The sequence below is a fragment of the Salvelinus alpinus genome, chromosome 19 (assembly GCF_045679555.1).
Source record: "Salvelinus alpinus chromosome 19, SLU_Salpinus.1, whole genome shotgun sequence".
NCBI lineage: Eukaryota > Metazoa > Chordata > Actinopteri > Salmoniformes > Salmonidae > Salvelinus > Salvelinus alpinus.
The window spans coordinates 51,682,770-51,698,263 of NC_092104.1; the positions used below are offsets into that span (position 1 = coordinate 51,682,770).

The 15,494-nt window shown below is 42.7% G+C and overlaps 1 protein-coding gene and 1 long non-coding RNA gene across 5 annotated transcripts in view; one reads left to right on the top strand and one right to left on the bottom strand.

Moving 5' to 3' along the window:
- LOC139545798 (semaphorin-6A-like) overlaps positions 1-15,494 on the bottom strand; it is a 93,707-nt gene that overhangs the window by 45,798 nt on the left and 32,415 nt on the right. For all 4 annotated transcript variants that reach the window (XM_071353980.1, XM_071353979.1, XM_071353982.1 and 1 more), the window contains exons 2-3: positions 11,524-11,667; positions 10,966-11,083 (exon numbers count right to left, since the gene is read on the bottom strand). In XM_071353980.1, coding sequence (XP_071210081.1) covers positions 10,966-11,083; positions 11,524-11,623 — 218 coding nt within the window. In that variant the 5' untranslated portion in view covers positions 11,624-11,667. The remainder of the gene's footprint in view (positions 1-10,965; positions 11,084-11,523; positions 11,668-15,494) is intronic.
- On the top strand, positions 6,180-9,000 carry LOC139545793 (uncharacterized). The gene is made up of 3 exons (XR_011669138.1): positions 6,180-6,460; positions 7,110-7,605; positions 7,721-9,000. It is a non-coding gene; the product is annotated as an uncharacterized lncRNA (long non-coding RNA).

Genomic DNA, 15,494 nt, shown 5'->3' on the forward strand with positions numbered 1-15,494 from the left:
CAGCTGCGAACCACCTCTAGCACCAGGGTCAGCGCACTCTCAAATGTTGTTTTTTGCCATCATTGTAAGCCTGCCACACACACACTATACGATACATTTATTAAACACAAGATTGAGTGTGAGTTTATTATTATTATATTTTTTTTTTAACCTCCTTTTCTCACCAATTTTCGTGGTATCCAATTACTAGTAATTACTATCTTGTCTCATCGCTACAACTCCCGTACGGGCTCGGGAGAGACAAAGGTCGAAAGCCATGCGTCCTCTGAAACACAACCCAACCAAGCCGCACTGCTTCTTAACACAGCGCGCCTCCATCCCGGAAGCCAGCCGCACCAATGTGTCGGAGGAAACACCGTGCACCCGGCTCCCTTGGTTAGCGCGCACTGCTCCAGGCCCGCCACAGGAGTCGCTGGTGCGTGATGAGACAAGGATATCCCTACCGGCCAAACCCTCCCTAACCCGGACGACGCTAGGCCAATTGTGCGTCGCCCCACGGACCTCCCGGTTGCGGCCGGCTGCGACAGAGCCTAGGCGCGAACCCAGAGTCTCTGGTGGCGCAGCTAGCGCTGCGATGCAGTGCCCTAGGCCACTGCGCCACCCGGGAGGCCCTGAGTGTGAGTTTTTGTCACAGCCCGGCTCGTGGGAAGTGATAAAGAGCTCTTATAGGACCAGGGCACAAATAATAATATAATAATAATCAATAATTTGCTCTTTATTTAACCATCTTACATATAAAACCTTATTTGTTTATCGAAAATTGTGAATAACTCACCACAGGTTAATGAGAAGGGTGTGCTTGAAAGGATGCACATAACTCTGCAATGTTGGGTTGTATTGGAGAGAATCTGTCTTAAATAATTTCCCACACAGTCTGTGCCTGTGTTTAGTTTTCATGCTAGTGAGGGCCAATAATCAATTCTCACATACGTAGGTACGTGGTTGCAAAGGGCATCAGTGTCTTAGCAGCGCGATTTGCCAAGGCAGGATACTCTGAGCGCAGCCCAATCCAGAAATCTGGCAGTGGCTTCTGATTAAATAAAATTTTCACAAAACCGCTTGTTGCAATTTCGATGAAGCTCTCTTGTTCAGATATCGGTAAGTGGACTGGAGACAGGGCATGAAAGGGATAACGAATCCAGTTGTTTGTGTCATCCGTTTTGGGAAAGTACCTGTGTAATTGCGTACCCAACTCACTCAGGTGCGTCGCTATATCACATTTGACATTGTCTGTAAGCTTGAGTTAATTTGCACACAAAAAAATCATACAATGATGGAAAGATCTGTGTGTTGTCCTTCTTAATGCAGACAGAGAAGAGCTCCAACTTCTTAATCATAGCCTCAATTTTGTCCCGCACATTGTATATAGAGTCCCTGTAATCGTAAACTCAGATCATTCAGGCGAGAAAAAACATCACCCAGATAGGCCAGTCGTGTGAGAAACTCGGTTAATGTGATTGGATGTTAATTATTTGACTAGGCTACCTGTATTTGACATTGTGTTGTTAATTCGCTGAACACTAGATGGTTTAATTTTAATTTAGCAGTGAAACGAGGCTACTCAGTCAACAACAAAAAAACTCACCCAAATGTATAGCCCCGTTGGAAAATATAAATGGACTGTTTGAAAATGTGAAGCAATTGTTTTTAACAAAAATATATATTTTTTAAATACTGTATATATAAAAAAAAAAAATGGGAATCAGATTTTTATTTGGCGTACCCCCGACGGCATTGCACGTATCCCTGGTTTGGGAATACCTGTCCAAGAGGATAAAACCTGACTAAGTTATGTTATCAGCGCTACGTCATAAATTGAATAGTTAATCTCTCTGGGCTGAGACAGTTACAATGAAATTACACTACATTACCAAAAGTATGTGGACACCTGCTCGTCGAACATCTCATTCCAAAATCATGGGAATTAATATGGAGATGGTACCCCCTTCGCTGCCAAAACAACCTCCACTCTTCAGGGAAGGCTTTCCACTAGATATTGGAACATTGCTGCAGGGACTTGTTTCCATTCAGCCACAAGGGCATTAGTGAGGTCGGGCACTGATGTTGGGTGATTAGGCCTGGCTCACAATTGGCGTTCCAATTCATCCCAAAGGTGTTCGATGGGGTTTAGGTCAGGAATCTGTGCAGGCCAGTCAAGTTCTTCCGCACCGACCTCGCTTTGTGCACAAGGGCATTGTCATGAACTGTTGCCACAAAGTAGGAAGCACAGAATCGTCTAGAATTTCATTGTATGATGTAGCGTTAAGATTTCCCTTCACGGGAACTAAGGGACCCAAACCATGAAAAACAGCCCGAGACCATTATTCCTCCCCCACCAAACTTTTCAGTTGGCACTATGCATTCGGGGCAGGTAGCGTTCTCGTTCATCGGAATGTCAGATTGTGAAGCGTGATTCATCACTCCAGAGAACGCATTTCCACTGCTACATAGACCAATGGCGGCGAGCTTTACACTACTCCAGCCGACGCTTGGCATTGCGCACCGTGATCTTAGGCTTGTGTGCAGCTGCTCGGTCATGGAAACCCATTACATGAAGCTCCGGACGAACAGTTCTTGTGCTGACGTTGCTTACAGAGGCAGTTTGGAACTCGGTAGTGAGTTTTGCAACCGAGGACAGACGATTTTTACGCGCTACGTGCTTCAGCACTCGGCAATCCCGTTCTGTGAGCTTGTATAGCTTACCACCGCGGCTGAGCCATTGTTGCTCCTAGACAACTTACAGTTGACCGGGGCAGCTCTAGCAGGGCAGAAATTTGACAAGCCGACTTGTTGGAAAGGTGGCATCCTATGACGGTGCCACTAGAAAGTCACTGAGCTCTTCATTAAGGCCATTCTACTGCCAATGTTTGTCTATGGAGATTGCATGGCTGTGTGCTCGATTTTAGACACCTGTCAGCAACGGGTGTGGCAGAAATAGACAAATCCACTAATTTGAAGGGGTGTCCACATACACTATATATCCAAAAGTATCTTCTTTCTGGGAGAAAGTTCACTCTCATCTGCACTGGCAAATAATTGCACTGCACAGCTGCGACAAAAATTTGATTCAAGCTCAGGCCACAGACATCCTCCTCAAAATGTTCTTCATTAAGATTCTCTGGATTCTCTCTCCACCACATGCTTTGCCTAATTGATCCAAATTGGAAACATTGTTCCAAGAAGTCCATATTTCCAATCATTTGCTCCCTCCTGTTGATGTGGCCAGTGTTTCAGAGCCTAGTGATTCTAGCAGTCGAATCAGAGCAGAGCTCCAGCAGAGATAAGACAGAGCCAAGCCATTCATCATGCAAACATCCTGGCAGGACAATGCTGGAGCTGTCTCTGTGTCAACACCAGCAGTCAAACACTGTCTGCACCTGGGCTCATGTCAGATCAAGTCCCCATTCATTTCCTGCTGGCCTCCATTCCTCCACTAAAATATATGGTCGAGCTATTAAATATACAGCAGGCCAGATCGCCTCTCATCTCCACTGCGTTCTATGTGGTAGTGTAACTTCTAAAATACATCTTGTAAATTTCCATGGTACAGTTTATTAGCCGTGGTATATTGGCCATATATCACAAACCCCCAAGGTGCCTTATTGCTATTATAAACTGGTTACCAATGTAATTAGACCAGTAAATAGCCATTGTTTGTCATACCCATGGTATACGATGTGATATACAGTACCACGGCTTTCAGCCAATCAGCATTCAGGGCTCGCACAACCCGTTTTTTTGGTAAAATTTATCACTGCGGAGTGGGCTCTGTACTTCCCGAAAATAGGGGCGTAAGAATGTGAGTTGGATGGAAGGTATGTAAATATCCGCACGGCTCTAAACATTGAAAGTTGAAAGTAACGCTTTGGTGGGTCTAGGGGGAAAGAGGAGGACTTGGACATCCAACCATGAGAACAGAGGGGCTTTGTGCAAGGGAATGTCGTTTTCATAACACCCCATTTCTTCTGGGGGAACTGCAGGCCAGTGCGGTCTATCTGGTGACCCTTTGTGAAACAATCTCGCGCTCGGACGGCAGAAAGGGGGCCCTGATTAGTATGCATCCCACACCCATCGCCTCCAAATGGAACACCCCCACCCCCCTCCCCATATTCCACCCTCTTCATAACTAGATTATGTGTGGTAGGGGGGCATTGTACATTGTTTCGCTCACATCCCCACACAAGTGTATGGGAGGGTAGAGAGGCAAAATGGGCACAATTACACTCAGGAGTGGCTTAAAGAGGAGCCTCATTGAGTATTTTTTGGCTGTCCTTTTGGCCGAGTCTTATTTACATTTTGTACAGGCAGAACACTGCAGTGGAAAAAATTACGGCCTGATTCTGAGAGGCAGAGGAAGTGTAATCCGCGTCATTAACGGGCTTTAACAGGATTTGATGGTGACTAGAATAATTGAGACCCATGCGCCTCCAGTGGGGCAGCCCAAAGAGACCCAGGGTTTTCAGGAGGACCGGGGACATGCTTTCACATGCACGCAGGCAGACTTTCCCATTCCCACCCTTATTGAGGGGCGTAAACAGAGGGTGGGTGCCGTTGCCATGGTTAGCGGGAGTTGAGGGCAGGGAATGGTGACTATGCCCAGCATGCGGCGTGACCTGGGTCTTGGGGTACCTGCTGGCTGCTATTGGCAGGCTAGCAGTGGCCGGTTGATCGTCTCTGCGGGCAGACACCAGGACAGAGCTTAAGTCTGGGCTAAGCCTCAGTGTCCGCTATTCCTCTGATCACAGAGTCGGCCCTGGACAGGGCTAGCAAACACACGCCCACACAGCAGCACCACAAGAACACACTCAACATACAGCAGGGAGTAGGCCTCTGACAACCCATGCCAGGCTGAGTATGGGCAGTGCACAGAAGGAGCCAGACTGCCCTATGAACACAAGACGTTGAACATAAATCTTTTTGGTTGAAAAGACGTGAAAATATGTATTTTCAACATCTTGTGCTCACTGGGTGGTGACATTAATTCCCATGAAAATTTATTAGAATTCATGACAACATTGATGTATGCATACTTTAGCTTAGAAATATGGTAAATTAAAGCAGACAAATATTACAGCTATCTCATAATGTCATTGCTCATCACCATGAGAATTACTAGATAGGCCTATGACACAAATTGTTCTTAACTGACTTGCCTAGTTAAATAAAGGTTACATAAATAAAAATAAAATAGACTAAAAAGATATTACTTATAAGTAATCTTCCCACTACGATATTAGACTAACAGCTAGTCAAAGAAAATGACTGATTCAAAGGAGATAAACGTGTAATATCCTGGCATGTGGATTATGTCTTTAATAAAAAGGAATTGAGAAAATTATACAGAATATTAAACCAATCCACAACAGACATGAACTGAATGCATAATTATGGAAGTATTAACATATTACAAGCCACAAATGACTAAAGAGAATGACCTAATCAAGATAACTGTTTAAAACTACTCCCAAAAAGACCAAATAATGTCAATTACAGCATATGTTGGAGCTCCAGCATTGCCAAAGATTACGTTTTTTCTCCAGATTAAGACACTTTTGACTATTTACCATTTTGGCAGTGGATATGTTTGCATGTCCTGCTGCTAAAAGAGCTTGTGGTGTTATTGCTAGCGGTAAACAAGAACCAAAAGGATTTATACCATTCACAAAATGGCCTGAAACAGAGTTTGGTTTTGGACACAGTTTCCACTGACCATCTGCAGGCTGCACACTGAGATTTTTGGGCCCTCAAACAGCATTGAGCCCTCAACACTGGCCTCACAAAACTGGGCCCAACACTGGCTCACAACAGACACATTTCACTGGGTTATGACTATACACCGGCAGCCCAATTCTGGCAAAAGAGCTGATCTGATTGGTCAAAAGACCAATTGTGACCCGATTCAGGAAACTAGGCGTGTGTCTCAAGTCACGACTTCACATGAGAGCCTTTTGAACGTTTATTTTTTTAAATCAAAATGCGTTTTTTTTTGCAGAAATGCCTTCTCGAACATGTGAACTTTCATGTGCCTTAACTTTCATGTGCCTTAGTATGTCATCTGTAAATACGAATACAATGTTTAAATTAAGAGCCTAGTTGGTTTAGCCACAGAGAAAGTCAGCAACCTTCCTGCTAGCCATGATTGGCTGAAATAATGAGTGGGCTGGACATGCCGAGAGATGAGTTTGGATTGGTCTGTGGTGTTGCATCTTGTGTCTATAAAATGAGCTGCTCGTAATAGTATTTTTGAAAGATATAACTATCGACAAAGGTCAGTGGGAAAAAGTTGTGATGGACTACTTTCTGGACGACGAATGCTGACTCTCTCACGCTGAAAATAACACGTTTCGAAATCAGTGCAACACAAAAGGCCAAACAAGCTGTGCAAACTAAACAGAAACAACACAGGATGTCTTATGAAAGGGGTTGCAGTCTGCCGTGAAGCTTTCATCCATGTATACCGGTAAGAATCTAGTTACAGATTCAGATATTAACGTTATGCGTTTCTAATTTTGTCAGAAATTTGTTTTCATTGCAAGCTAAAGCTTGCTGTTAGCTAGCCAGCTGGAGTTCGATGGTTGGCTTGCTAACTAACATTAAACCTAACGTTATTTGTTTAACTTTAGCTTGCTATGACAATCGGTTTGTATTGCTAGTAACGTTACTCTATGGATTGGGATTATAGTTCATTTTTTAGCTAGCTAACGTTAACGTAACATGTCTAAATGACAGATCTCAAGTTAAAACTCGCTGTTAGCTAGCTAACGTTAGCGGAGGTTAGGTGGCTGGCTTGCTAGCTAACATTAACTTATGTGTATGAGGTGTGTGTAACGTTAGTGATGTTTTCTCAGAATGCCATTTTGCATCGCTAGTTTTAGCCTAATGTTTGCTAGCTAACATTGAACCTATTGGTTAACTTTAGCTAGCTATGACAATCGGTTTGTATTGCTAGTTAAAGCTTGCTGTTAGCGAGACAGCTGACGTTAGATGTCTGGCTAGCTACAGTAGCTAACATTACCTGTGTGAACTGTGTGTAGTGATATCTCAGAACGCCATTTCGCATCTATTGTATAATAATGCAAAAATATTTGTATCTGGAATTTGTCTTTCAGCATCAATCAGTAGAACACGCCTGACACGAATCCACCAGTCATACAGTCAACAAAAAGAGAGCTGGCACAACCAAAGGCAGCAGCGCAGTCATCAATTACATGCACCATTTCTTAACCAACTACGGAGTTGGGAAAACACGTGTGGACCTGAATTGTGATAACGGCAGTGGCCAAAACAAGAACAAGTTTGTGCTCTGGTATTGTGCCTGTTGGACCATGCTCAAGCTCCACCACAATCTGGACCTTCACTTCCTGATCACAGACCACACTAAGTTTGGTGCTTCGGCCTCATCAAGCAGCGCTTCAGAAAGACCAGAGTGAACATCTTGTCTGAGATTGCTGGTGTTGTGAAGGACGGCACTGTGACAGGGGTCAACATCCCACAGCTGGTTGGACAGGAGGATGATACGGTGCTGGTGGAAAGCTATGGCTGGCAACAACACCTGACTCTGTACTTCAGGCCACTGCCATAGATCAAGCAGTACCAGTACTTCAGGTAAAAAATAATTTTCATTGTATGAGGTTATTCTTATCTAAGCTTGGGAGGTGAATTGATGTTGTGCAGGGTTGAAATGTCTTCTGTTTTTTTTTTGTTATTCCCTGTTTTACAGATTCAACGCTCTGGAGCCTGGTGTTGTCCCCAAGGAGCATTTGGACTATCATGACCAGGTTTCAGCTGCTGCGCAATGCTGACATCCTTCCTCTCATAGATGGTCTGCCTGTAAAATCACCACCTGGACTGGACACAGCTAGACAAACTATAATTTTGAGAAGATCAGGGAGTTTTGCGAAGAAGAGGCTATGGACATCACATGCCCTGCACCAAAGTCAAGGGCAGGACAGAAACAGGCTCTCCGCATATAGATTCCCTTCATGTGTGGTTTGGACGGGCCAGTCATCGGCACTATCTGCAGTGCCTCTATTCACATGACACTCTCCTAACACACACGCCATACACTGCTGCTACAATTTTTTTGTTTATCCTGCTTCTCAGCCACTTTATCCCTGATTGTATGCATATAACTACCTCGTCTATCACTGATATCGTTATTGATATTGTTCTTGTACATACTGTATATTGTATTTGTGTTGACACTATCTATTTCTGATATTGCTACTATGCAAGTAACCATTTGGCTGTACCGTTTACACCTTCTGTAGAGACAATCCACATAGCCAGACTTAGCAAAATAGTGATATATAAAATGAATATTGATGTGTGGTCGTAACATGATTTTGTGACATACCACATCAATATCATGTGATCGTATCAAGTGTCCACCACATAAATATATGGTGCATGCCCCTGTTTATGTAATGTACATGTGCACCTAACTCAGGTTTCAATTCAGTTTGCATGGCCTTAACTTATGTATGGAATACTATGTGATAAGTGCATGTGTAACAGTATATAAAGTATGCTAATGTACTGGTATGAAGGCACTTAAGTAAATACGTTAAAGTACTATTTAAGTATTTTTTTGTTTTGTGGTATCTGTACATTCCTTTACTATTAATAATTTTGGCAACTTTTACTTCACTACATTCGTAAAGAAAATTCTGCACTTTTTACTCCATACACTTGACGCCCAAAAGTACTTGTTACATTTTGACAGGGACATTGTCCAATTCACACTTATCAAGAGAACATCCCTGATCATTCCTACTGCCTCTGATCTGGCAGACTCACCAAACACAATTGTTTTATTTGTAAATTATGTCTGAGTGTTGGCGTGTGCCCCTGGCTCTCCATCAATTAAAAATAATAAAGTTGTGCCGTCTGGTTTGCTTAATATAAGGAATTTGAAATGGTTTATATTTTTACTTTTGATACTTAAGTACATTGTGCCCCTGGCTTTCCGTCAATAAAAAAAATATATATATGCAATTGTGCCGTCTGGTTTAATATAAGGAATTTGAAATTAATTATACTTCTACTCAAGTATGACAATTTAGTACTTTTTCCACCACTGTGCTTCTACACCTGCATTGCTTGCTGTTTGGGGTTTTAGGCTGGGTTTCTGTACAGCACTTTGAGATATCAGCGGATGTAAGAAGGGCTATATAAATCAATTTGATTTGATTTGGATGCGGCTGCTGGTTAAAGCATTTCTTTCACATCAATTTAGACAAGTGTGTCTGGGTAAGCGTCATCTCATATTTTTTTCTAGAATTTTTCATTTTTGGAGCTTAATGCCACTTTTAGTCTTAATCTTTATTACACTACTCACTATTTAGCACATGACCTCACATGTGAATCCTTAAAGAGATGGGTGGGGCTGGCTTAAGAGGGTGTGAACAATGCTGAATGGGTGTAGACAAAGGAGAGCTCTCTAGTAGGTACCAAAACATTCAAAGACCCTTTTCTCAAAAGTGAGTTTACAAGTGTATCAACTTTCAAAGTAGAAATACTTTCCCTTTGTTCCTCAAAAATGCCATGTATGATATACCATTTTGTAGCTCTGAGTCTCTACTTTTTTCCAATGTATTTAAAAAAATGTTTTAGTCATAATTAGTGGAAAAATAATCCGAATTCGGCTGCCTGTGTAAAGGCAGCTTATGGGCCTCTACTGAGATCTGATTAGGCAAAGTTTTCATTGTATGGTTTGTACGGTTGGCCTGTTGACTTACTCTGAATTCCTTTAAATATGCTAGTGAGAGGCACACCTTGTTGTCCTCACACCACCAACACTAATAAAAACCTCCCTTTCTCATTTCTCCCAGGCCTGGTATGGAGCAGGTGGGAGGCAGCAGTCCGACCAAAGGCTAGGACTCCAAAGCGCCCAACACCTCCTTAATGACCACAGATGTGTTAAACAGTCCTGCTACTTAGAAACCAGGCTTCAATGGCCACTTATTTTGTCGCGCTTTCAGAAAACAACGCAACCCATTGTTGCTTTCAAAAGCATCCAATCAATCTACTATGTAATAGTAGATTGATTGGAAAAAGACACAGATCCGTATCATCTGTATCCTCCAATGCAGTGGAGAATGCTGTGGCTTTGTTCACATTGTAACATGTAAGGTCTATTATTTTGTTTTTTTCAATGTCCAAGCAAGCTAGTACATTTGAGTTTCAGAAAAAGAATGATACACAATGAAATGAAATCAATATCCTTTCCCCATGGAGAAAACTATTGATGCAGACTCTGGCATCTCCATCAGACAACATCAGTTTCAGCCTAGACCCTTTATTTATAGCCTGTGTTCAGTGGGTCCACAAGGTTGCAAGAAAGTTCTTTGAGGTGCTTGGAAGAACTTTTACAGCAAGACTGATGGACTACAATAATACGATTAATACAAAGAGAAATAGCCACAAACAGTATCATACTTAAAAGAGAATATAGCTTATCCGCTGTGCACCTCTGTCTGCCGAAAGGTACCAGTCTGGCTAAGTCAGTGTCTTTTTTTAAGTCTCTTCGACACACACATTTTTAAAAATAATTTATTGATTTACATTAAATCAATGAAATTGTATTCAGTGGATTTGAATCTAGTTGATTTTAATTGAATTGAACTGGTATACCTTGTTTTGGTTTGATATTTATACCATTTCTTTGTGTGCGTATCCACTTAAACAGAAATGGGATGTACAAAATTATTATTATTATTAATATGTTACTTCACCATGCCCCTCCCCAAATACATTTCAATAATGAAATCAAAATCACATTCACATACGGTACAATGAAATGACCTGACATTACACAAGGAACGGCCTCACATTATTAGATTAAAATAGCATCACATATTCCCAATTCATTGTTATCTCATCTGATATGACTTTGTGGGGAATATCAAAAACTGGGACTGATATGAGAGCTGGTGGCCTGCGAGAAAAAGGTCAGGAACTGACCTGGCAGCGACATACAACGTCCGGTTCATTATTATGATGAGCTGGATATCCAGTTTGTGCCGTTGTGTATTGTTTCTTCCGGGTTTGTGTCCAAAGAAAGCCGGATACTGCTTTGTATCTGTGAGGAGGGGGAACAAAAACAATAAATATCAGAAGCAACCACCCCCCCCCCCTCCCCTCCCACACAAGGCAATATGTTTTTACAAATCCCGATAGAAAGAAAGGTCTTTCTGAGGTTGCTGGAGGATGCATGGCTGGGAGGAATATAGAGTCTACCTAAACAGAGAGAAAGCTCAATAAACCTATCTTAGCCTCATATGGTATTTACACTATCACACACTGCATGAAAGCCCCAACAGGAAAATACAGGATTATCCTTTGATGTAGGGTGGGCTCCGTTTCAAATTCTGCTTTAACTCTTATTTTATTTATTTATTCCCTGGGCACCAAACTACATTCTACCTTCCAAAAGCACTCAGAGTGTGGGGGGGGTAGAGGGTGGTGGTGGTTGGATAGCAGGGTGTTTGGGGGGAGTTGGAAACAGCTCGAGGTACTCACAGTTGCCATGTGAAATACTGATTGGCTCAGAGTCTTCCGGGAAGCCAGCCCTTGCGATCTTCAGCAGCGTGAAATACAGCAACAAGGCCTCAGACCTCATTGTAGCACTGCTGGTTCCTTCCTCGATAACTTCTTTACTTTAGCCTGCAAAGAGAAGACAGGGAAGAAAAAAGATTATGAAACAAATAAAGCATCTGATTTTCATAGCCGATGCAATCTGTCAGAGATGTATATATATATCAAGAGAGCTGCATTGCAAGCAATCAAACAACAATTGGATCAGCAGGGTAATATGCTTCATAGAACAATGGCAGGCTGGGTCTTATTGAAGTAGACCTGTTGTGATTAACTGAGCAGCATCAGGAGTGGTAGTTCTACTGGACTGCATCCTGGCCAATATGCTGAATTAGTAGGAGAGCTTCTATGATTGGATCCTGGTGTCTGGGCAGACTTAATAGGGCAGCACCATTTTTTGTACATAATTATCAGCATCTAAGAGTTGGCCCCTGATTGCTAACTGTATTTACATCAGCCCGTGACCATGCTGATGCTTCTTGTGTGTTGTGGCAACAAATTACCTCAATAAATCATCCCTGACAATTACTGCAGCGTTAATCTAATCGAGTATAAGCATTTAATTCAGAGACCTTTTATCCTGAGCCAAACGGTAGATGTTTTTTGGGGGGGTTGTATGATAAAAGTTGTTTATCCCCAGCACATTTGTTCACTGGCTCTGTATTGTTTGTTGGAGGAGAAAAAGAGGGAAAGAGAGAGAGAGAGAGGGAGAGAGAGGGAGGGATGGGGGGGGGGGGTTCTCTCCATGCTCCTGTGAATCTCATTCAGAAAGAGAGTGAAAACATTATTCACTGGGAGATTCACTTTAACAGTGAAGAGAATACAAATAAAACCAAGGGAACGACCTTGGTTGTTGAATTTCCTTCTCGCTAAGGCAATTTTTTCCCTCACCTCACCTACTTTATAGACATGCTAGCACAACAATAGACAGAAGGCCTGGGTATAAGCCCTTGGAATCTCTGTTAGCCCTGTGCATTTTCCTTTTTCAAACCAATATGAGATTCTGCACATATACCACTATGGGGGCTGTTTTGTTTCATGAACCTTGACCAGAAAGTCGAGCAATAATTGATTGATGAGCAGGATGGGGAAGGAGACATGCCAGTGTTCCTATGGAACTGTCTATTGTAACTGACAAATGGAGAGCCAACAAACATAGAAAAGTAACACAGAATTGCTAACTGAATAATATACCATGAAATGATACATGGGAGATGAATCGATTATGATGTTCCAGAAAACAGCTTTATCATTTCTAATTTAGACACTACAGGGCACAATGCGCCATTGTTGTGCCTCCTAACTGCAGACAGTTCTTTCTGACAAATGAATGTTTGATAGTTAATCTTAGTCGTCATAAATCATGTCACAGGACAGAAGAGCTCAATTCACTACCAAACTCTTCATCATATCAAAACCATCCAACAGGGCATCATATAATAGCGAAAAGAAATTGAGCACAAAATGATTTAACTACCGCGTGCTCTTCAAAGCCCTTTCATTACCTTCCGACACACACGATTAAACCCAGGGAAATGTGGTCTTTGCTGAATTGCAGTCACTGTGGCAACTAAATTGTTTCAGTCTGTTCAGTCCTGGTGTCAAATGCTCTTTTGACGACATCTCTCCGCCTCTGACTACTGACTGAGATGAATGATTACACATGTGCAAACTTTCAGTGAATTATTATTTTGCCTCCGAACCAAATGGAGGGGTTGAAGTATAGAATCTCTCAAAATCCCTGCTGAAAACGACCACAAACAAAGCACAAAGGTGTCCGGTATTTTTCTTACTGTAAATACTAATACACGTGGACATTCTGAAAGCTTACACCCTATACACACACTTTAAATTATAAAGTGTCTCTTGTTTTTGTGGAACATAATGGCGGGCTAATCAAGACCAATACTGGCAGAGAGCCAGCAGCAGATACTAAACAACAAGAGAACCCTCTCAGAGTGAAGAAATTGCGCCATGCTCTAGCCATAGCTAGGAATGACTACCGCTCCACTGTGAGTAAAATACAGCCAATCCAGGTTTAGGCCCATAGTTCCAAACACCCTTAACTTCCCCCATAAACACATTACCAGCCAAACAATATTATCTTTGCTGTTGCATCAACACGTTAGCTAGGGACATGCGGCGACCATGCACAATAACAGACATGTATTTCATCTGTAATGTTCACGACAGGGCACCATGAAAACACAGCTCCTGCGCATGTTTATCTTGTTCAGAGTCCTGAGGTGTGGCATGTCTATCATTAAACACCTACTCATTCATATTCAGCATACACCTACACTACCCATTGAGTTGTCTAATGGGCAAGGAGGAAGCTGGGATTTAATGAAATACCTGCAGATGTGCAGCAGTGGTAGTGGTTGAAGCCCCAATGAGAGTCAGTTAGGTCATTTACACCAGCCTCTGCAGCTCTCGCAGTGTGGGAATAGCCGTGACATCAGCCCGGCGAGACCAGACATGGACTGTACACAGCGGTGTGAACACAGGAGCATACCACACTAACAACACCCAGGACTGAGTTAAGTAGTGAAGAGAGGGAGAGGCTTCTGGACTGAACAGCTCCACCCAGGGTGAGAAGGATCCACTGATGGCATCCATTATCTGATGACGGGGCAAATACAGTGTTGCGTTCCAATATCCTATGGAGGGAGACCTCAGGGTGGATGCCAAAGCAGTAGACGCTAATGATCAGCCAATTTCCCCAAACCGCTGCTTATTCAGTCAATCAATGCTTGATTAGTAGAGCATAATATACAGAATAATAATTTGACACCGTACTATACACCCTACTGTAACCCTACAGTGCCTTCGGAAAGTATTCAGACCCCTTGACTTTGTCCACATTTTGTTACGTTACAGCATTATTCTGAAATGGATTAATAAAAACAATTCCACAGCAATCTACACACAATACCCCATAATGACAAAGCGAAAAAAGGTTTTTAGAAAAAAACAACAGAAATACCTCATTTAAATAAGTATTCAGGCTCTATGTTACGAGAATTGGCATTGAGCTCAAGTGTATCCTGTTTCCATTGATCATCCTTGAGATGTTTCTACAACTTGATTGGAGTCCACCTGTGCTAAATTCAATTGATTGGACATGATTTGGAAAGGCACAAACCTGTCTATATAAGGTCCAACAGTTGACAGTGCATGTCAGAGCAAAATCCAAGCCATGAGTTCGAACCAATTTGCCTCGACACACAGGATTGTGTCGAGGCACAGATCTGGGGAAGGGTACCAAAATGTCTGCAGCATTGAATGTCCCCAAGAACACAGTGGCCTCCATTATTCTTAAATGAAAGAAGTTTGGAACCACCAAGACTCTTCCTAGAGCTGGCCACCTGGCCAAACTGAGCAATCGGGGGAGAAGGGCCTTCGGGGAGGTGACCAAGAACCCAATGGTCACTCTGACAGAGAGTTCCTCTGTGGAGATGGGAGAGACTTCCAGGACAACAATCTCTGCAGCACTCCACCAATCAGGTCTTTATTGTAGTGGCCAGACAGAATCCGATCCTCAGTAAAATGCACATGACAGTAGACTTGGAGTTTGCCAAAAGGCACCAAAAGACTCTCAAGAAACAAGATTCTCTGGTTTAATGAAACCAAGATTGAACTCTGTGGCCTGAATGCCAAGCATCACGTCTGAAGGAAACCTGGCACCATCCCTGCAGTGAAACATGGTGGTGGCAGCACCTGAAAATAGCTATTCAGCAACGCTCCCCATCCAACTTGACAGAGCTTGAGAGGATCTGCAGAGAAGAATGGGAGAAACACGCCAAGTACAGGTGTGCCAAGCTTGTAGCGTCATTCCCAAGAAGACTCGATGCTGTAATCGCTGCCAAAGGTGCTTCAAAGTACTGAGTAATGGG